At 41.1% G+C, this 22,887-nt stretch overlaps 1 protein-coding gene across 1 annotated transcript in view; it reads left to right on the top strand.

The window, feature by feature from the left end:
• Positions 1–22,887, top strand: part of Selenoi (selenoprotein I) — a 34,947-nt gene that overhangs the window by 3,977 nt on the left and 8,083 nt on the right. Inside the window, exons 2-6 of the mRNA XM_034514118.2 lie at positions 11,172–11,240; positions 12,006–12,114; positions 16,312–16,386; positions 19,947–20,209; positions 21,538–21,646. Of these exons, the coding sequence (XP_034370009.1) occupies positions 11,172–11,240; positions 12,006–12,114; positions 16,312–16,386; positions 19,947–20,209; positions 21,538–21,646 (625 nt within the window). The remainder of the gene's footprint in view (positions 1–11,171; positions 11,241–12,005; positions 12,115–16,311; positions 16,387–19,946; positions 20,210–21,537; positions 21,647–22,887) is intronic.

Raw genomic sequence — 22,887 nt, 5'->3', positions numbered from 1 at the left:
AACAAGGGAGAGGAGATTCTGAAAATGGAGGTCATAACTGGAAAACTCATACGGAATGAATGTATCCAGCAAATACATTTGAATTTGACTCTTTGTTTAGAAATTAATCTTTCCCATAAAAGTCCATATTTCTGGATACTCTTTCAGAAAGTTGTGCAACACTGCCCTTGAGCTTCCTCTTACAGTTCAGAGTGAGTGGTGCTTAACTTCTTTTAAAAAGGTATATGGTTGCACACATCTGTAATTCGGGCACTAGAGAGGCCAGCCTGATCTACAGAGTGAGTTCCAGGATAATCAAGAATACATAGTTTAACTCTTTTTTTTTTTTTTTTTTTTTTTTTTTTTTTTTAATTCATGGGTACAGAGGAGGCAGATGCTTCTGTGACTCTGACATTTTTGCGGTGATGACGAGAAGATCAAGGGCAGCAAGTTTCAGACCATCCTCGGCACTGTGAGACTTAAGTCTCAAACAACAAGAACACAATGGAAAAACCTCCAAATATCATAAATAAATAAATAAATACAGTACTTTCCAGTTTGTCATTTTCCTCCTGTCCATGTATCTCATATTCATCTTCTTTGTTCATTTGATCTTCTCCATTCCCTCATTTAAGACTGACAGAATTTGGTGACTGGTGGTATTGGGGGCAGGGTAGAGCACAAAAGGTGTGGAGAAGCCCAGGGATGATTTGGTTTTTCGAGACAGGGTTTCTCTGTATAGCCCTGGCTGTCCTGGAACTCACTCTGTAAACCAGGCTGGCCTCGAACTCAGAAATCCGCCTGCCTCTGCCTCCCAAGTGCTGGGATTAAAGGTGTGCACCACCACCGCCCGGCGCCCAGGGATGATTTGAGATCCGGTAAGTAGGTAGACTAGGTAGAGGGAGCTAGCTGTCATGTGAGGCAGGGTTTGTGAAGTACCATACTGTAATGCTTTAAAGTTCTTTTTAAAATTTCCCCTTTTTATGTCTCTGTGTGTTCTTTCTCTCTCTCTTTCCCTCTCTCTCTTTCCCTCTCTCTCTTTCCCTTTCTCTCTCTCTCTCTCTCTCTCTCTCTCTCTCTCTCTCTCTCTCTCTCTGTGTGTGTGTGTGGTGTAATTGGGTCTCTTGGAGACCAATCTAGTTTCACAGTCTTAGGTAGCTGACAGGCCATATAACTTTATAGTAACTTTTGGGTAGGGCATTTCTTGTTGGATGAGGACATGTGAAAGTATATTTCGTGGTTTAGGATTAAAACAAAACTTCTTGTTCTAAAGACCTCTCAAGCTGGCATTGTAATACATACCTAAAATCTCAGCACTTCAAAGGCAAAGGCAGGATCAGCAAGAATTTAAGGCCAGTGTAGGCTACATAGCAAGACTTTGTCTTAAAAAAAAAACAAAAACAAACATAAAAACAAAAAACAAAACCAAGGAAACAAAACACCAACTCTGGTTTGTGAATGCGTTGTCCTCTGATAGAGGCAGTTTCTGTAATTTCAAAGACTGGGATGCTTCCTGAGCCTCAGTAGAAATATTATGAGAAGTTACTGACTTTGAGTTCCGTTTATTGGGACTGCGGACTGGCTGCAGTGTAATTGTATGTGTAAATACAGCGAGACCTAGCTCTCAGCTGTTACTCCAGAATAACCCATCATCAGTGCCTTGATGAAATTACTCCTGGTGAGTACATTCGTAAGCCTTGGGAATGCTCTGGGGATTTTAGGTAAAGATAGGCAGTTGCCAAGTGTGACGAGGCGTCCGTGTGACTGCAACACTGGGGAGGCTGAGGCTGGAATTTAAAGCCACCAGGGCAACATAGCAAGACCATGTCTCAAGTTCACTCATTGCTTTTTTCCTTCCTTCTTCTTTCCCTCCTTCCTCCTTTCCCTTTCAAATATCTCTTGAATTATATCCTGAAGTTAGAAGAGAAAGGAGTCCTTCTGAAGAGACAAAAGGAGGGTGGACGGGGAAGTTTTGTCTGGTGCAGGGGAGAGAAACTCAGTAGGAGAGGGAGAAAAGTTGCTTGTATTTGGGTGCTGTGTGGAGGAAACACCCAAGGCTATACCACAGTGCAATGGGCTGAGGTTTGACACCAGACACTTGGATTTGGGGTTTGTGTTCTTCATGCTATGCCATCTCTTAAACCTAGGAACGAAGTGTAAGCTGTTCTGCGTTGGTACTGGCTGTTATGCACAAGATCTGTAAGACTGGAGTAATAACCTTTAATCATGTGCTTAACTGGATATGTATGTAATGGTTTGCAGATGAGAAAATGGACAGTGGGAACCAGAGCTGGCACGGGTGGGCTTATATTGCTAGTGTATTCAGTTGAGTCTTGTAGTCCCTTATCTGCAGGGGATATATTCCAGAACACTTAGTGGATACCTGAACCTTGAGGTAACACAGAATTTTATATGTCATGTAATTTTGCTACAGATACAAGCAAGCCTATGATAAAGTTTAATTTGTAACTTAGGCACAGCAAGAGATTAATAACAGTAACAGTATATTCTAATAAAGTTCTATTAACATGGTCTCTCTTGATCTTTGTCAAAATACTCACCATAGTCTTCTCGTGACCACATGACCACAGTGGCTAGTGGTGAGCTGAGTGAGGCGAATGACATAGGCTTTGGGGAATGAGATTTGAACGGAAACAGTGTAATTCCTTGGCTCCTATTGAATGTCTAATGGGTGGTGGTCTGTATGGTGTGGGTGTACGGGATAATGGGACACATCTCTGCCTCTCTGGGCAGGGACAGGATTTCATTGATACTCTGAATAGCATTAAATTTTAAAACTTATGAACTGTTTATTTCTTGGGTTTTTCATTTAATATTTCCTACAGTTGACTGAAGACACAGAAAGTGAAGCTGGATAAAAGGGACAGTTTGGGGGTTATATTTAAGTAAAAAGTGCATACATCCTGTTGTGTGTGGCCATTATCAGGCAGTCTGATCTCTAGCTTTTCTCACCTGTGAGTTTGATAGGTCTTACTTCACAGGATCATTTTCAAAGTTGAATGAGTTAATATTTGCCAGTGTATAGTGCTTAGTGTTAGGTAAATGAAAAAAAAAAAAAAAAACCTGCTGTTCATGTGTCCTGTATGTAACATGGATGTAACACACAAAGACACCCTCTCATCCCACCCTGAGGTTACACCAAATAACATTTGTGTTTTCTTATGCATAGCTTTCTTTCTTATATGGGTGTTGGGAGTCTAAGTCAAGTCTTTGTGCACTTTATAAACTGAAGTATGTTTCCAATTCCAGGACAAATATATTGAAGCATGGTAGCACATTCCTTTAATTTCAGCACTTGGTAGGTAGGCAGAGGCAGGAGGATTTCAGGAGCCCAGCTTCGGGTACATGATATCTGTTTAAAAAAACCAGAGTCTCAGGGTCCCAAGCTACACACAAACCTCTTTGTGCTGGTTAGTTTTTGTCAGCTTGACACAAAACTAGAGTCATTAAGGAAGAGGTAGCCTCAATTGGGGAAATGTTTCATCCGATTGGCCTGTAAGCAAAGATCTCTAGGGCATTTCTGTGATTAATTATGGATGTGGAAGGGTCAGTCCATTTCCCAAGTGCTGAGACTATCAGCATGTGTCAAAGCATTCCTTGGTTTAACAGTCTTTCTCAAGCTTCCTCCTGGTTTTATACGCATAATACAACAGGCAGTAGTATTAAGTATTTTTTTCCTCAAATATGACTCTCCAATGTAAGAATCTTCATGGGGCTTTATGTATTTATCAAGTGCTTCATATCCAGATTCTTCAACAAGTAGTTCTGTTCCCTTACTGAGGTGGACCCACTTGTCATCATGGCTGTGATTCTCCAGTCTGCTCAGGCTTGTTAGCAGATATAAAATGGCTGTACTCGCTGAAATGAAGTCTTTGAGTCATATCTGTGGGTGTGGTTCTTAAAGCCTCATAGTCATAAAGAGAATATAAGAAACTTTGTTTCTGTTTGGGGTTAATAACCTTCCCTTTCTCTTAAAAGGAGTTTGAAGTCTAGAGTCGGTGGTTTTGGATCTTAGTTGTGGCACAGTGCTTTGTTTCTTGCACTAATGGATACTTAATGATTTATTTCTAGAAACCTTATTATACTTTGCCTTTTGCTTAAAATGTAATGTTTGGAGTTACCCCTAGGAAGTGTCTGTGTGGCCACTGAATTCCTGATGGTGGCTTATTCACCTCAGGAAACCCTGCAGAAGGGTTTGCTGACAGGCAGGTTCCGGCCTGTTTGGATCTGATTGGCACTAGTAATTTAAGTCCAGTTTGAGACCCGCATTTTGAGAACTGCCCTGTATCAAAGAAATACAAATTATATTACAAGAAATGGATGTGAAAGAGAAGTTATCTTACTCTAATATACATAGCTTTCAGATATCAAATAGCTGTATTTTTTCTTTTTCCTTTGTGGTGCTGAAGGTCAGATCCAGAGACTGGTCGACATAGCCAAGTGTTCGGCTGCTGAGATACATCCCTAGCGCTGGTTTTGTTTGTTTGGTTGTTTTTGGTTTTGGTTTTGTTTTTTTAAGGTTGCCAGGCTAGCCTCTTATTAGAAATCTTTCTGCTTCTGCCTCCCAGGTACTGAGAATATGCCATCAGGTTTCAGCATATCTGTTCTCAAGCTGGGAAGATAGTTAAGGAAATTCATGAAGACGTAAGTTTAGATTCCCAGAATTCAATTAAGAAAGCTGGGCATGGCCGTCCATGATTGTAACCCTGGTATTGAGGAGGCAGAGATAGATGGGTTCCTGGGACTCACTAGCCATCCTTCTTAGCCTCCTCAGTGAGCCAGCCAGGTTGCTGTAGAGACTATCTCAAAACAACAAAGGAGGATGGCTCTGGAGGCATAGCACCAGAGGTTGACCTCTGGCCTCCATACTTGTGCTCTATGATACATCTTAGAAAAAACAGTGAGATCCATCATCTTTGCTGTGTTCTGTTGGTTTTACCCTCGGGGAAGCAGAATGAACCATCAAGGACATAGAAGTGGGTAACTCACTTGGAGTCACTCTGGGATGCATGTTCCCCATATTGGGAAAGAAAAATCTATCCCAGGAGAGCTTGCAGTTTTAGTGCACTGAGTCTAGAACAGTGGTTCTCAGCTTCCTAATGCTGTAACCCTTTAATATAGTTTGTCACGTCGTGCTGACTCCAACCATAACATTAAATTATTTTCATTGCTACTTCATAACTATAATTTTGTTACTGTTATGAATTGTAATATAAATGTCTGGTATGCAGGATATCTGTCAAGGAGTCATTCACTCCCAAAGGAGTTGCAGCTCTCGGAGTTAGTGGTTCTATCATGACAGGATAGTCTGGCTTAAAGCAAAGTGATGAGTGTCACTGGAGTGTTCGAAGATGGCGTAGTCTTACTGGACTCGTGATTTATATAACTTAGACCTTCCCCTTTGTTAGCTTTGCTGATTGAATTTATAGCCTCCTTATCTCTAAGATTGGGACAGATAATCCTTACTTTTCCTGTTGCTAGGATAAAATACTCTTGACAAAGCAACTTAAAGGAGAAAGAATTTGTTTTTCCTCACAGTCCATGGCGGGGCAGTCAAGGCAGCAGGGGTGGGAAGCAGTTGCTCACTTCAGATCCGTACCCAGGAAAAGGAGAGACGAGTGCTCTCAAGGCTATCTTCCTCCACTCTGCGTAGAGTCCAGGATTCCCTGCCCAGGAAAGGCCCACAGTTAGATGGCTTTCCCACCTTACATAATGTAATCCCCACATGTTCAGAGAGAGGCCCAGGTGATTCTATTTCTGTCAAATGGCAATTCCACTATTGTATCTACTTTGTAATATTTGCTGACAGGCTAATGTGTTGATCTTCCAGTGACTACACAGAGTACTTGATGCATTTACTTGTTCATATGTACAGACTTCATATGTGTTTATTGAATGCATACTGTGTGCTGGAAGTATAAAGGATCAAAATTTACATGCTGTCTACCTCTTTCTTTCTGTTCAGGCCCTGAGTTCCAAATTTGTATATGGAAGGCAGCTGTTTGAATTTTTTTTAGACTAGTTTTTAACAATTGGGACTTTTGTATTATATGCTGTGCTTAAGTGATGGAATAATTTTAATTTATACTGAAATCTCATTATGAACTATCTTGCTTTTTACCCCTTGGGCATGATGGGGAACATCTTTAATTTCAGCACTCAGGAGGCAGAGGCAGACGGATCTTCAAACAAACAAACAGCAGCCACTGGCAATTGAAAGTGATTTTGAGTTTGCTTATATTTGAAATGGTAGCAGCAGTAAATGCAGTTCATGAACCACCACTAATTTATATGTAAGTCACATTTTATGGATTCCCACAATTAGCTAGTACGTATTTTGTTTTGTTTTTAAGGAAGGGTCTCTCACTGTGTAGCCCAGACTGGTCTGGGCTTGTGATCCCAGGCCTTGGCCTCCCAAGCATTGGGATTACAGGTGTTAGTCACTATACCCGGTTTTAAATGTGCTTTACAATATGACATTTATATATCAGCTAGGTAAGTCTGGGCCTTTTGTTAAATGTGATTCGTAGTAAGATAATGTACAAGAAAAGGTCAGAGGGCATCTTGGAGATGTTGGACATCTGTGTTCTCTCTTTTCCCTCCTCTCTCTCTCTCTTTCTCTGTCTCTGTCTCTTCTGTCTCTCTCTGTCTCTCTCTTTCTCTCTTTCTCTGTCTCTCTCTGTCTCTCTCTCTCTCTCTCTCTCTCTCTCTCTCTCTCACACACACACACACACACACACACACACACTCAACCACCATGGGGGTTCCAGGGATCAAGCCTGTAGTCAGGCTTGGTGGCAGGTTCGTAACCCTGCTGAGCCATCTCCCAGGACCTCTTTTTCCCTCCTAGGGTGTGAATAGTGTGTAAGTTCATGAGTCTTAAACAGGGAATTATCCAGAATAATCTCCAGAACTTCAGTTCCTTTCACCAAACTAGTATTATGACTTCTTTAAAAAGTATTTATTTTTAATTATTTGTGTATGCCTGTGCCTATGTGTGAATGAGCACAAGAGCCCACAGAGACCACAGGCACTGGAGGCCCTGGAGCTTGAGTTGCAGGTGGTCATGGGACCCAAACTCATGTCCTCTGTAAGAACAGTATATGATTTTAACCATGGAGCTAGCTCTCTAGCCCGTGACTTCTTTTTTTGAGCTTCTTCTACATGGTGGACCCTGTAGAAACATACTGTCTTTCAGGCCTGGCTTCTTTTCCTTGATCCTGTGTCCCATACACTGACTACCTTCTAGGGCACAGTTAGGCTGACCGCTCTGACTAGGTAGTGGGATATAGTCACATAGACATTGGTTTCCTAGAGGTGTTTTAAGAATTGTGGTGTAGTAGGTGACCTTAAACAACAGAAATTTATTTTCTCAGTTAGAAAGTATTGAATACCAAGGTCCTAGCAGGGCAACACTGTCTAAAAAACGCTAGGGGGATGTCCCTGTGCCTCAGTGTCTGGTGACTCCTGGTATTTCTTACAGGCAGCATTTCCAGGCTTGGCTTTTCTCCCCATAGTGCTCCATTTCTTTCTGCTCGGCCTGCCCTCTTCTCCCACGACATGATTTTTGTTGTTCATGGTTTCTCTTATGTTACCTCATGATGTGTACTTATGTTTTTCCTTGTGGCCTGTCTCATGTTAGACCGTATACCGGGTGAGCTCAGGAAACTGAGTTTTACTTCTCTCCTGCCAGTGGTATAGCACAGCCTCTGTCAGAAAGCACGGGTATCATAAATATTGTAGCCTATGGATGAGGGGAGGGTGAATTCTACTTTGTTTCCTGACTTGGATTGAAATTTTAAAAAGGCATTTGATTTAGCTATTTGGCAAAACATTCCTTCAAGTAATTGTGGATTTCACTGGGACTATGAAAGTCTCTTACTGTGAGATAGGTTTAGTAATTTTAGATGACAGTACAGAAATGATGAGCTGTAGCAATTGATGACGCATAGCTGTCCTGAGGGAGTGGCCTGCATGTTCTACCTCAGCTGTCATTCTAATGAGACCTAAGGAATGGTGTTATTAGCAAGGCTAGATGTACATGCTGAGGGTTTGGGAGGCACATGTACTTTCTTGGGCAGTTTAATGTAGATTAAAAGAAAATCCTATCTGGGAAGTATGGAAAATGAATTGGCTTTAGCAAGAAAAAAAAAGGGGGGGCCAGTGTAGTCCCCTGCTTAGCTTTTAACAGCTAGCTTCATATTACAGAGCAGTGTGGCCCAGTGGCCCATATGGGGCAGTCCTGAAGGGCCAGGTGACTGTGAAGGTATCTGAAGCCTGTGGTGTGAGTTTGTTAGCAGATGACCCAAACTGTCTTGAGGAGCCTACCATGTTAAGAACTGGAGGTTTCGGGTCATGTTTCCCTCCCACTCGGCACTGCTTCAATTTCCTTTTGTCCTCGGTGAAGCTCTGTGTTGGAGTAACAGCAGATTGGGTTGTCTGTTGTGGCCTTCCTGAGTCTCTTAGCCCCTCGATTGTGAGTGAAGTTTTATTAGAACAAGGCCATGCTTATTTGTTCATGTTTTTGAGTGACTGCTTCTCTTTAAATGGCAATGTGGCATATTTGTTGCAGACCTAAATAAGGGTTGATTATCTGACCGTTAACTGGAGCCCTCCAACCCTTGGTTTAGTGAGCACACTGAAAGTGTTTGGGGAGGAGTCACAATAGGTGTGTGACTTGCTTGCTGTGACAGGGTGCACTATTGCCAGTTATTTAAAAGCCTGTGTTTTAGGCCCTTCTCTGCTTAATTTTGTAGAGTAAAATGAAACACAGGATTGAGAGGCTGGGGTTGAAGAGGATTATTTGTGTATGGAAAGCTGGTTAGCCTCAGACCATTTTCTTTCTGGAAGTGGTAAGTTTGTTTTGCTTTTGATAGCAGGAAGTACTAAAGAGCTGTATAACCAAGACTGCAGTAGCTGTGGTCGGACGTGCTGTGAGTGTGTTGGGTTGGGCCACCTCTGGACAGTGTGCTGGAAAGTGACTCTCACCCTGAGGCTGTGCTCTTGAGCACTTTTTCAGCCTTATCAACTGTGGAGTCAAAGTAAGCCTTGCTAGCTATTCCCCAGGTTAGTTGCCAGGTTCACATTCTCTGGAGTGTACCAAAGCATCCCAGTGCAAAGTCAAAGTGTACTTAACAAACATGAGCAAACACCTATGTCTAGTTTAGCTCCTTTAATAGTTTATATTGATTTTCCCCTCATGGTGAGTGAGGTTTTGCCATTCTTCCTCCTTTTGACTCAGAGGAGTCACTGTAAGAATGTTTAAATGATATGTGGCCTTAAGAAGCACTGTGTAAGTTGAGAACACTGAGTATTGTGTAGGGTTACTGTTTGCTGCCTTGGAATCTCACACGGATCTTCTTGCTATAATTTACTTGAACTCATTGGTCACTATTGAATGTCAAATTAGAATTCTGTAGAGTAAAATGCCCCTTTCTGTGTTTATATTCTGGGCTTCTAGAGTAGAGGTTTAAAGTAGCAGATAATAAAAAGAGCTTTTTTACACTGAAATATCATCAACTAAAGACTTTGTTTTGGATCTAATGAAAAATGATGAAGAGTCAGTGCATGAGGCTGTTTGCACAGACAGTTTTGGACGTTGTGCCCATTGGATGCTCATGCCGCACCTCACGCTGTTCCCTTCTCAGTTGGAGTTCTTCCAGAGATTGGGCTTCCCTGCAGGGGTCGGCTGCAAATGGGTGCTCTTCCAGTTTTTCAGGTCGCCTGCCTCTACCACATGGTATGGGTACAGGACTGTAAAGTGGAGGCCAGGACACTCCCTTTGAGTTATCTGTGTAGAGTTCCAGGGGTGCTTAGTTAGGTCTGGAGGCCCAGGGGAGCTATCAGGGCAGGTGCCTTCTTCCTGTGACACTTTCTGTGTGGTGATGTCTGTTGTGCACTATGCAAATGTAAGAGAAAGCCTGTCACAGTGCAGCTTACTGAAAGTTCCAGTAAGACAATTTAAGTAGGCCTGCTGAGAGTCTGGTGATAGCCCTGAAGTATAGTTCTGGCCAGTACAAGCAAACCACATCTCCATCATCATCTTCTTGCCCATGCCAGGTCTTTTGTCCCAGAGAGTTACTCCATTTTAATTGTAATTGTTAGAGAAGTGAAAGAAAACCATACAGAATCTATTGAGTAGACATTTGAGTTACTGATAGGTGCATGTATGGTCAGCTTGTCAAATCCTTGTGGTAGCCTCTGAGATCAGGGTTGTCACATGCCATCCACAGGTGAATAAGGCAGAAAGGTCACTCAGAGTTGTCCAGAACAACTAGACCACTGTAGGTTAAGGGGGCTGTAGGAAAGCCATGAGATAGTGGCACATGCCTTTAATCCCAGCACTTGGGAGGCAGAGGCAGGTAGATTTTTGAGTTCAAGGCCAGCCTGGTCTACAGATTGAGTTGTAGGACACCCAGGGCTACACAGAGAAACCCTGTCTCAAAAAGCGAAAAATAACAAATCATGGATGTAGGAGACTGAAAAAGTGTCCTGTTTTTATTTGACAGTATGCATATTACCTCTCCAGTATAATAACTGAAATATGACACGTTTCTTTTTCTTTTCTCTTAAAAGTTTCTCCCTGTGCCAATCCCTAAACTCAGTGCTCTACCAGGCAACTGTATCCCCGGTCCATGGTGTAATGCCTTTACTGAAACACTGCAACATTATAAAGTTGATTGAGAGGGCAGGGGCAAGGATGAGCCAGTGATGAACCTGGCAGGTTTTTTGTTTTGTTTTGTTTTTTTGGTTTTTCGAGGCAGGGTTTCTCTGTGTAGCCCTGGCTGTCCTGGAACTCACTCTGTAGACCAGGCTGGCCTCGAACTCAGAAATCCGCCTGCCTCTGCCTCCCAAGTGCTGGGATTAAAGGCGTGTGCCACCACCGCTGAACCTGGCAGTTTGCACTCTGAGTGTATTACTGAAGCAGTCATGTTCAGATCAACTCCATGCTTCTGTGTGATCTGACTACTTGCCCTGTGGCTCTTTCCTCTTGCCATAAAATAATGGCTGACTGCTCAGCAGTCTTGCTACTCTAGTCTTGTTATCCAGAAGGGCATAGCATATAAATAGATGTGCTCTCCAGGGTTATTTTACACTTGTTTTTCTTAAGAAATACTATTATATTTATTAGTAATTATGGTTAATTCTAGAATGTTTTTGTTTCTTAACAGTACAGCGCTTTGGATACCAACCCACTCTCTCTGTATATCATGCATCCATTTTGGAACACTATAGTGAAGGTAAGATTATTAACGGTGTGCGTTTTTGTTTAAACAAATTTTTAGTTATTTTAACCCATCTTACAGAGTCTTACTGCTGCCACTAAGTTTAATTTTTTACTGTGCTAGTTACTGAACCTGGGGCCTCATGCATGCCGCCAGGTCATCCACAAGGAACTGTGTCCTCAGCCTTCCTTTTACCTTTTGGAAAATGTGGTTGTAGACTTATTATTTTATGTGTATGAGTGTTTAGCCTGTGTGCACATCTGTACCATGTCTGTGCTTAATGCCCTTGCAGGTCAGCAGAGGACATCAGATGCACTGGAACTGGAGTTAGAGATGGTTGTGAGCCACACTATGTGGTGCTGAGAATTGGACTTGGGTCCTTTGGAAGAACAAATGTGCTTTTCATAAGCTATGTTAGAGGTGCCAGCTTTCTCACCCCGCCTCAGTCAACTCTCTTTTTTTTGGTGTATCTGCCTGTTGAAATCTAAATGTATATATTATAATGAATCATTGTTATAAAAAAGCTTTCGTAACCTTCCAAAATTAACTCAATGCTATCACTACAAAGGTTTGTGTATTAAAAGAATCATTTAAAGACAGGAGACAGGAAGAAGAAAGATACTCATCTAACAACTGGAGTTACTGTTTACATTTTAATACATATAACTCCTGCCTATAATCTTTCAAACTGATAGCTTCTTATGACCTAAATTTCTATGTTGTAATGTTTATTGAACAGAGCTTTCTTTAATTTACAACTATTTTGGGAAAAAAAAACAGGTGTTTCCTACTTGGCTGGCTCCCAATCTTATAACCTTCTCTGGCTTTCTGCTGGTTGTGTTCAATTTCCTCCTCCTGACATACTTCGACCCTGACTTTTATGCTTCAGGTAAGAGTCTTATTATCTTATATCTTAATACAGAATTTAAAACATTTTGAGTAACAAAAGTAAGGTGTGCTTAGTTAATTTCTGACTCTAATATGCTTATGTTTCCTGAAAGCTTTGGGTGGTAAAATGTTATATAGGATGTTGGAATTGTATATAAAACTAAGTTGTGTTTTTATAATGTTACATATGTTTCTATTACGTTTTAGAAATACAGTAGCAGCTTACCTATTAAATTCAGATATGCTTTCTAAAAAGCTGTGAGGCTTTGGCAAATAACGAATAATTAGAAGCTAGGTATGGTGATGCATGTTTGTAATCCCTGCACTTTGCATGTGCAAGGCAGGAGAGTCAGGATTTCAGGGCCATCCTTAGCATATAGCGGAAGTTCACAAGAATAGCAAAAAAGAAAAAAAAAAAGTTTTACGTGTAGATAGAAATTTAGGATTTGAAACTATGTAAAAATTAGTACTAAGTAGGGCCCACTATGCAAATAAATGCCAGGAGTGAGCCTTTCCCATCTCCAGTCATAGAAAAGAAAAGCTGCCTCTATTCTAAAGGGAATGCAGTATCTTCTTCCTTCTGTTCATTTCTTCCCTTTAGATGACTCCTGGCTTTCTCTCAAATGGTTCTTAGTTGGGCTTTGTTTGTTTGTTTTATAGTGAGTCTAGTGATTAAACTCAGGATTTTACACGTTAGGCATGCACTGTACCACTGAGCTAGAAACTCAGCCCATTCTTTATTTACATTTTACTTGGGTTGGGGTTTTACTAAGTTTCCCAGGTTGGCCTCAAATGTAGAGCCCTTCTGAGTAGCTGAAACTACAGGCCTGAGTGCTAAGTCTTACACCTGGCCTTTTCTAAAATATTTTTGATATCTGTCTAGAACATGTCTTATTAAAACTGAGTTGGGACCCCATATGGGGTCACATTCCTGAGTGTAAGGGAGTCACAGAAAATTTGTCATCAGTAAAACATTTGTGAGCACTCAACCACTAAAAACAAATTCAAAATCAGACAAGTAATGAGTCTGAGCTGTTTGGCTGCAGTCACTGGTGGTGTGCCATGACTTCACTATAGCCTTGCTTAAGAACACTGCCCCAAACTCAGCTCTGCTTCCAGACTGCTTTATGTTATGAAATGTAATCATTTTACTGAATGTAAAATGAAATGTTCTGCTCTTAAATGTAGTGGCTTTTTAAATGGAAAACAGAGATGTAACATTTTCCTATGTATCCTCATCATGTAAGTATTAAATTGGTATGTCTTTGGATTGAATTATGTTAGCATTTTTTATTTAAAATTGATGTTTAGGACTGGACATGGTGGTATGGGCCTTTCATCCTAATGCTTGGGAGGCAGAGGCAGGTGGACCTCTGAGTTCAAGACCAGTTAGAACACATGAGACCCTCCTTTTCTTAAAAGCTGTTAGGATCTGGGGATATAGCTATTTAGAGGCATGCCTGGCATGCACAAAGCCCTAGTTCCATCCCCAGCACAGTACAGCATAAAGTGGTTGTGGTGGTGTATGCCCGTAACCCCAGTTCTCACAAGGTGAAAACAGGAGGGTCAGAAGTCCACAGTCTGCCCTTGCAACATACTGAGTTCAAGGCCAGTACGGGCCACACAAGACCCTTCATCAAGAAAAAAACTGACACGTTCTAAGCTGGGGAGATGGCTTTGTGGCTAAGAGTGTATGGTTCCCGCTGAGTACTTGGGTTCGGTTTTAGCACCCAAGTTAGGCAATCTCAGTGATCTGTATGTCCAGCTCTAGGGAAATCAGACCCCTCTGTTCTTCATGTGCATACATACACACACACACACACACAGAGAGAGAGAGAGAGAGAGAGAGAGAGAGAGAGAGAGAGAGAGAGAGACAGAGAGACAGAGAGAGAGAGACAGAGAGAGAGAGACAGAGAGACAGAGAGAGACAGAGAGAGAGAGACAGAGAAAGAGAGACAGAGAGAGAGACAGAGAGAGAGAGAGAGAGATACTTAAAATAAATCGTTAAAAGCTGCTGTTTGAATTGCTAGCTTGAGTCTTATTTAAAAAAAAAATGAATTTTGCCTTGGGATTAGGACAGAATTCCAGCAATTTCTGAAATGGTTGTACCAGATTTCTGGTATTCTGTGTTATGCATTTATGTAAAATAATGTTCTCAGCATTGACACTTATAAAATTAGAATTCAGATCAACCATGAAAAATGTTGAAGGTGCTCTGTACCCTATATAATGTCAAATATTTGGCCATTATCAATTCTTTATATAAAAATAAACAAACACCCATCTCATTAGTATGAAATTTTACTTTAGTCTTTAATATTATTTATTTTTTTATTTTATATGCATTGATGTTTTGCATGCATGTATGTCTGTAAGGGTGTTGGATACCCTGAAATGAGAGTTATATTTTTGAGCTGCCATGTGGGTGCTATTCTTGAACCCAGGTCCTTTGGAAGAACAGCCAAATGCTCTTAACCACAGGCATTTCTCCAACTCTACTTTAGTCTTTAATAAAAGGTAAAATCCTTTCTATACTAAATTTATTTTAAAATAAATTTCTTTATGATTTGTCAGTAAATCTTTGGCTTGTATACCTATTTTATATGCACCTATATGTCCAAGTTTATAAATATGTTTTTTGCATTTTGTATTTTAATGCTAAGGATACCCCAAATATGTATTTTTATTTTTTAATTTTATGAGTTTTAAAAACAACTTCCAAATAAATAAAAACATCACACGCCTAAATTAAACAGACCCAAAGTCTATATAACTCAAAGAATAGGCATTAGAGCAAAAGCTGTGGAGTATTGCATTCAGTTTTGCACTTTCAGTGTCAGATATATTTATGTACCCATCTACCACCCAAACCAAAACAATCCATAACAGAACTAGAACAACAATTAGATTTATATCCTCTTTCATAACTCATGTCTCATTGCCCAATAGTTAGCCTTTCCCCTTTATGAATATTGTACTCACATGTACATTTGTTTACATATATACATGTATATTACTGGTTAGAGTCTGTATGTGAGAGAGAACATTTGGTTTTTTTTTTCTTTTTGAGAATGTGTGACTTCACTTAAATATTATACATTCTAAATCTATTCATTGCCTGCAAATTTGTGAACATTCATTTTTACAGCTGAGTAATACTATATATAAATTGCATATTTATAATATACATACCTCAAATTTTCATTATATATTAATTATTTTGTAACTAAGAATATTTCTTCTCTGATTATTCTTAAGATCATTTAAGATGAGATCTTGCTATGTAGCCCAGGCTGGCCTGGAACTCTGTAGTCTATCCTCTAACTCACCACCTTCTTCATCAGCCTCCCAACAGATCACAGGTGCGTACCACCACATCTGTGAATTCAGTTTTTAAGTCTCTTATATATTATTTTTTATTTTGATTCCATAAGTAAATTTTTGTTTTGTTTGAGACAGGATCTTTCTAGCTTTGGCTGTCCTGAACTTGATATATAGGCCAAGCTGGCCTTGAACTCAGAGAGAACAACCTGCCCCTGCTTCTGGAGTGTTGGGATTAAAGGCATGCACACCCAGCTTTTAAATAATTTTGCAGTGAAGGTGAACAGTCAGTCTTGCACCTATATAATGAAAATACAATATGGATGCTGTCTTACTCAGGGTGACCAAGGCAACTCTTATAAAGGCAAACATTTAGTTGGGGCTGGCTTACATTTTCAGAGATTGGGTCCCTTGTCCTCATGGCGAGAAGCATGGCATCATGCAGGCAGACTTGGTGCTGAAGGAGCAGGAAGAGACTGTCTTCCACAGGTAGCCAGGAAGAGGGTCTGGATCACACTGGCCAGACTTAAGGATATGTATGAGACCTCTAAGCCCCATCTTCACAGTGATAACTTCCCCAAATAAGGCTACACCTCTTCCAATAAGGCCACACCTGATAATAGTGCCACTTTCCATGGGCCAAGCATATTCAAACCACCACAGATACTTACTGTTAGTGAGTTGCCAGAGAGTTACTTTGGTTTGGGTGGAGTTTACTGCTAAATTTTAAAATTTTAGTTCTGCAGTCAGAATACATCTTCAAGTAACTTAACCTCAAGTAAATTAAAAGGCAGCAACATTTCTTGCTGGTAGCAGGTAGGGTGGTAAGGCTATTGTAGTTAGACTGTATTAAAGTCTTGGTTACTTTTCTTTGCAGCACCAGGTCATAAGCATGTACCTGATTGGGTCTGGATTGTCGTGGGCATCCTCAACTTTGTTGCCTACACTCTAGGTAAGAAACTAGCAAATACCCATTTAATCAGTGACTGGCATATCAGCAAGACTAAACACGAATTAAATTAACATTTTCTCCTATGCTTAATTCATTTTTAACTAGAGTCTATTAATGTTGGGTTCCAGTTGGTAGATTTATATTTCTGAATCTGGAAAGTGATGACACTCGCTGCTAGGGCTCCAGGATAAAGCACGGGTTGGCAGGTGACTGCTTGTAACCAAATTTAGGTAACTGTCTGTTGTTGGAAGTAAGGTTTTCATTGATGGTTTTTGGGGCGTGTGTGAAATTTCATACACATATATTATATGTTTAAATTGTACCCCCCCACACACACACACACATACACTCCTCAACTTTTTTGGTCCCCCTTCCATGTCCTCTTCCCCACTTGAGGCCTCTTTTCTTTTTCTTCTTAACCCACTGAGCCCAGTCAGCACTGCCGCATGTGCATGGGTGTAAATAGGGCCTCCATCGCCATGGAAAGCCAGTAGGAAGGCCATGCCTGAAGACTGCTGACCCTCCAGAAGCACAGCTTCACTGGAGCACAGTGATGCTCATTTCTCTGTGTGCTGTCTGTGGCTGCCTTCCTGCAGTAAACATCCAGTAGAGAAGGGAACAGAGTCTCGTAAAGGACATGCCCCCAGAGAGCCTAAAGCATCTATTGTTTGGCCCTTACTGCAGTATTTACCAGCTCTTGGAGTAAGACATTATTTTTGCTTTAAGTTGGACAAGGAATCCTGACATAGAAAATGATTGAGTGCTGAGAAGTTAGTGATGGAGGACAGTGGGGAACAGATAAGGAGGGGCTGTTCTCACTCGGGAACGGGTCAGGGCCATCCGAGTGAGGCCCACACTGCCTGCAAGAACATCTTCTGCAGCAGGAGCATCTGTGTGTCTCATCCTGTCTACTTCGTCCTTCTTTCCCCTCTGCTGGGCTAACTTAAATATTAAATCTTTAAGAGTGAGTATTCTTGTCTACTGTTGCACCCTAAGTTTCTAGAACATGGCCTGGCAGATAGTAGCAGTTCAGTATTTGGTTTTCAAATATATGTAAAATAGCAAACCTGAATTTCAAGTTGTTTAAGTATTTTCATATAAAAATGATTTGTTCTTACAGAGCCAGTGGTTCACTAGTGCATAAGCAGTTCGTTGCAGAGCTTGTCATGAAGTAACATGAAACAGTTTATATTAATTAGGTGTGACTATGCTAGCATTACAAAATATTAACTTACTTGGCACTATAGTAACTTCTGTAGGGTTGAGAGTGTGTTTCATAATAATGGAATATCCTATAAGTCACCATTCTGAGAAAAAAAATACATTCTGAAATATACTCAGACCCAACATAGGGAACTGGAATAAAGTCACTGAAAGAATGCACAAAATCTAATTAATATGTATTTTGTGAATTTGATGGTTTAACCATATAAGAATTGCACAGAAAATAGAACATTGTTAAGCCAGTGAATAGGAGAAAGGTTTTACTTGTTTTTGGTTTTTGTTTTTTACTTTTTCTTCTGTTTTGTTTTTTGTTTCTTGTTTTTGGAAATATTTCAGCTACATAGAAGCAGGAAAAATCTGAGCACTGTATACCTACCACTCCTGCTGGTCAGCTGACTTCCCTCTTTGTAGGAACAGTCTGCTTCCTGTTCCCAGGTTGGAAACTTGGGCAGTTGTCTTCTTGGGTCTTGCTTTTTTACATATTCTCTCATTTTTCCGTGTTTGGTTTTCTTTGCGACTTTCACTTGTGGCTCAGTGTGGCCACCAGCTTGAGCTCCTCCTGCCTCTATCTCCTGCGTGGAAGTCTGGACTACCACACCGGCTTTTGGTCCTTCTTTGTTAGTGTTCCACTTGCCACCAGTGTTTCATTCCCGTTATCCTCTGTTTGTCTAGGCTGACTGACTGGGGTTCCTGTCTCCAGCCTGCTGTTCACACTGCTGTAGCAAACCTGAAACCATGCATGCATCTTGTCGTAGCCCCCTCCAGTCACCAAACTTTTGAGGTGGCTTGAATCTCTAATTTTAGAGGTTTTTTTTGTTTTTAATAGAGAGCCAACTGTGGTGTTTCACTTTCCTTTTAAATGTATGAGTGTTTTACTTGCATGTATATATGTGCACTGTGTGCATGTCAAATGTCCCAGGAGGCCAGATAAAGGTGTCATGAACTGCCATGTGGATACTACAAACTGAACCTGGGTCCTCTGCAAGAGCAGTGAATGCTAAACCATCTTCCCAGCCCCTCTTTTTGATATTGTCTTCACATACTGGCTTGTAATCAACCCCTAACTTGCATTTTATGAGCATGACTTGCTGCTCTTTGATATCTCGAGGCTTCTAATGTGCACTGTGGTTTTCCATCTCAGTGAATGCTGCTAATAGCACATCTCTCCTTGAAATGCCACACTCCTGTATCTCTTACCTGCTGAAATCCAACTCAGTCCTTAAGTTCCCACTCACGTTTCACTTTGTTCTAAAGGCCAGTTCACCCTTGCCTTTTAGACTCTTTCATGGTTTGTGACACAACCATGCTTTTAATGATTGTCATATGTCCCTTTCTCACTTGTAAACACTCCAAGGGCACAAACTCAGTTAATTATAAGATTCTCTTAATTTTTATTTATTTATTTTAATTTTACATATTTGGGATATTTTGTCTACATATGTATCTGTATACCATGTGTGTGCTCGATGACTGCAGAGCTGGTCAGATCCCCTGGAACTAGAGTTACAGATGGTTCAAAGTCACCACACGAGTGTTGGAAATCAAACTGGAGTCCTCTGGAAGAGCAGCCAATGTTCTTAACTGCTAAGCTGTCTCTCCTGACCTTGCCATTTTTATAGCACCTGGAATAGCAAGTGCAACTGTAAAAGCTCAGCAGATTTATCATGATATTGTCTGACTACTAGACTGTGTGCTTATTCTGAGTGCATTTAAAACAAGGGGAAGACCAGACATGTGAAGAAGGGGGCCCTGCCTGTGTCACAGAGGAGGAAATGAGTGTGGTCACTAAAGTCCTTTGGCTCTTAGTTGGTTACATAATTGTAATGAGCAGCTCTGAGAGCGTGAGAGTTCGTGCCCAGCTTGGAGGAGTTTGGAGTCAGCTAGACTGCTTCTTTCTTAGATCTAAAATGAGACTATCAATGTAGTATGTCAGGGGTTTTTAGATTCAACTTGAAGAACTTGTAGGGCTGGAGGAGAGAAGGCTCGGTGGTGAAGAAGCTGTCAGTCTTCCAACACCATAGCAGGTGGCTCCCGGCTGCTTGTTATCCCAGCTCCGAGGAATTCAGTGCCTTCTTCTGGCCTTCATGGCCTTCTGCACATAGATGGCAGATATACTCACACACACACACAGTATCAATGAATCAATGTAAAATACATATTTAAAACAAGACATTACATATTTTATTTCTGAAGTGTTTGAATTAGAAGATTATAGAGTCCTGACTGGTAGTAACAGGATATTGCTGTTACTGGTTTTGCTTTTTCCACCGGTTTCCTGAAGTTGATTTTCTCCATGCTGGTCAGATGGTGACTCTTTGGTGTATGTTTTGTTGCAGATGGAGTAGATGGAAAACAAGCACGGAGAACCAATTCCAGCACCCCATTAGGGGAGCTGTTTGACCATGGCCTGGACAGTTGGTCGTGTGTTTATTTTGTTGTGACTGTGTACTCCATCTTTGGACGAGGACCCACTGGCGTCAGTGTTTTTGTCCTTTATTTCCTGCTATGGGTAGTTTTGTTTTCTTTTATCCTGTCTCACTGGGAGAAGTATAACACAGGCGTTCTTTTCCTTCCATGGGGATACGACATTAGCCAAGTGGTAAGTATATATTTGCCCTACCTTGTCCACATGTCTTAAAGTTTATATTAACCCTTTTCACTGCTGCTAGGCATTTTTAGTTAGAACTGATGTGTGGGCCTGGAGAGGTGGCTCAGTAGTTAAGCACGGCTTCTTTTGTTTTCAGAGTTGTGAGCTTCAATTCTGAGCAACTACCTGGCAGCTTACAACTGTCTATAACTTCAGTTCTAGGGAATCCAATACCTTCTTCTGGCCTCCTGGGCACCAAGCTCTTAGTGGTGCACATACATCTGAGTTGCAATGGCACATGCCTTTAATCCCAATGCTCAGGAGGCAGAGGCAGGTGGATCTCTTGAGTTTGAGGCCACCCTGGTCTAAAGAGCGAGTTCTAGGACAGTCAGGGTTACACAGAGAAACCCTGTCTCTAAAAACCAAACCAACCAAACAAAAGAACTACAAACATTAAAAAAAAAAAATTAATAAAAATTAAAAAAAGGAGAATTGCTGTGTGCTTTACTGTTTTCTTTTCCTGGGAGGAGGGCAGGGTTGGAGATGTAATGCAGTGCTGAGCACCTGCCTAACATGTACAGGTCCATAGGTTCTGCTCCCAGCATCACTGACTCCAAAATACACAAAACTAAAACATGACAACAAACCCGCGGTGTACCTAGCACTTGGCTTTACCAATTCCCAGCACATGGCCTCTAGCTTCATATGTGTTGTCTGTGTTTTCATAAGTCTTTTACAGGAAATGTGGTTAAGTGCTTTGTCATGTATCTCTAAGTGATAAAAGCTTTAAAAAAAAACATAATTACAATGTCATTATTGCATTAAAATTTAATAACTTGGTGCTATTAAATATGGTTTACTTGGAAGAAGGTGCACACATTTGATGAACTGTTGGCTTTCATCTCCCTTGCCAACCTCAGTGAGGAGAGAGAACTGTCTCTCTGTCCAGCTCGGGGTTACTCTCCCTGCCTTTGAGTCTCAGCTTCTGGTGTAGTCATCTCACCATTTGCCATGAGATTCCATTGAAGAACTCAGAGGCTGAAGTATGTTTGCTAATGGAGTTTGGTTAGGTGAGCAAATCAAGTCATCCTCTGACTTACTCGGTTTGTGGAGCCTTTGAAAGGCTCCAGGTGTTGACTAGTTGCCTGCATTGCCTATGTAGTTGCTACTTGATGGCAATCTTGGAGGGGAAAAGTCTCTTATAGGCAGGAAGATTTGCCATATAGCAAATGTCAGCTTATTTTTAGCACTCACTTTGATGAGTCTTAGTGGTGCATAGATCATCACTGGCTCCCTGGATCTCAGCTGTTAATGCCTCTGTTCTGTCTGTTTCCTTCCAGACTATTTCTTTTGTCTACATAGTGACTGCGGTTGTGGGAGTTGAGGCCTGGTATGAACCTTTCCTGTTTAATTTCTTATATAGAGACCTATTCACTGCAATGATTATTGGTAAGAAGCTCCATGTCGAAGCCTGTTTTAACATCACTTTGTTATAAAAGCCAGTGTCTGACAGTAGCGAGTGGTAACACTCTTCCTTGTTCTCCAGCAGGCAGAGTAACCCCACCACCCTGTACGGTGTCTGCCAGAATGTCAACAAAAACAGGGGGCTTTTGTTGTTGAGCACCACGCCTTTTCTAACCAGAGAGGAGTCCCAGAGTCGCTCACACATGAGCTTTGTAGAACTGTTACCCGGTAGTCACGCCTGTATTAGAGAATTTACATTTAGTGGACAATTCATACCTACTTCAAGTTGAAAACAATTGATTTGAAAGAGTATGATTGATGAAATATGGAGAGTTTATGACCTGTCTGCCTAAAAGATTAAGCCTCTTTTTTTCTTGGATTCCCTCCTTCTTATGTCACTGAGCACTGGTTGTGGTAACCATCTTTTTGCCTTGTCTGTTGCTCTCTCAGAAGTGACCTGTCTCCAGCGTTGTGTCAGCCCTCCTGTCACAGCGCCCCTTCCCACCAGTCACCTAGGCCCCTGGATTTGTTTTCCTTTTTTTTTTTTTTTTTGAGGCAGGATTTTATGTAATCAAGGCTGGCCTTCAATTCCTGATCCTCCTGCCCCCACTCCCAAGTGTTAGGATTAGAGATGTGTTGTCTCCATGACTAGCTTAAATATCATTAAAGCACATGATTTACATTTTTTAAAAATTCCCATACAGTAGATGTTTATATATTGCTTCTGTAAACTCCGTAGGACAAGCTGCCTGGTTGAGAGACTCACTAGTGGTAGGAGAGAAAAGGTAACTTTTCCAAGGTTTAAAAAAAAGAACATTAAGCAAAACCACTCCATACTAAAACAGAGTGATTCCTAAGTGTGTGGCCCAGAACCACAGAAAGGTCTGCACTGACTACAGTAGCCATCAGTTTCTAAGCCTTTTTCTAGTCTACTCTTTAACAAGGTGCACCAGCAGGAGGAGGGAGAGTTGCACTTAGATGAAGGAACAGATCAATAGCCTGCAAGTACGTCTTTTATTCTACACAAATCTTTAGTACTTTTTCTAGGACCCTAAAATAATAACCTAGAATCTTTTGCATTTTACTGCTTTCCAGACTACTGGTGCTTTCCTGTACTGGTCAGCTGTCCTACAGACACCTTCTTTGGCTAAATCAAAAATTAGCATGGCTGCAATAGGAAGCACACACCGTCTAGCTGTCTCGATATAAATAGATGAGAGGGTTCA

This window comes from Arvicanthis niloticus, chromosome 11 (genome assembly GCF_011762505.2).
Source record: "Arvicanthis niloticus isolate mArvNil1 chromosome 11, mArvNil1.pat.X, whole genome shotgun sequence".
NCBI lineage: Eukaryota > Metazoa > Chordata > Mammalia > Rodentia > Muridae > Arvicanthis > Arvicanthis niloticus.
Note: the sequence above shows the minus strand (reverse complement) of the source record. Positions and strands in the feature narration are given on the sequence as shown.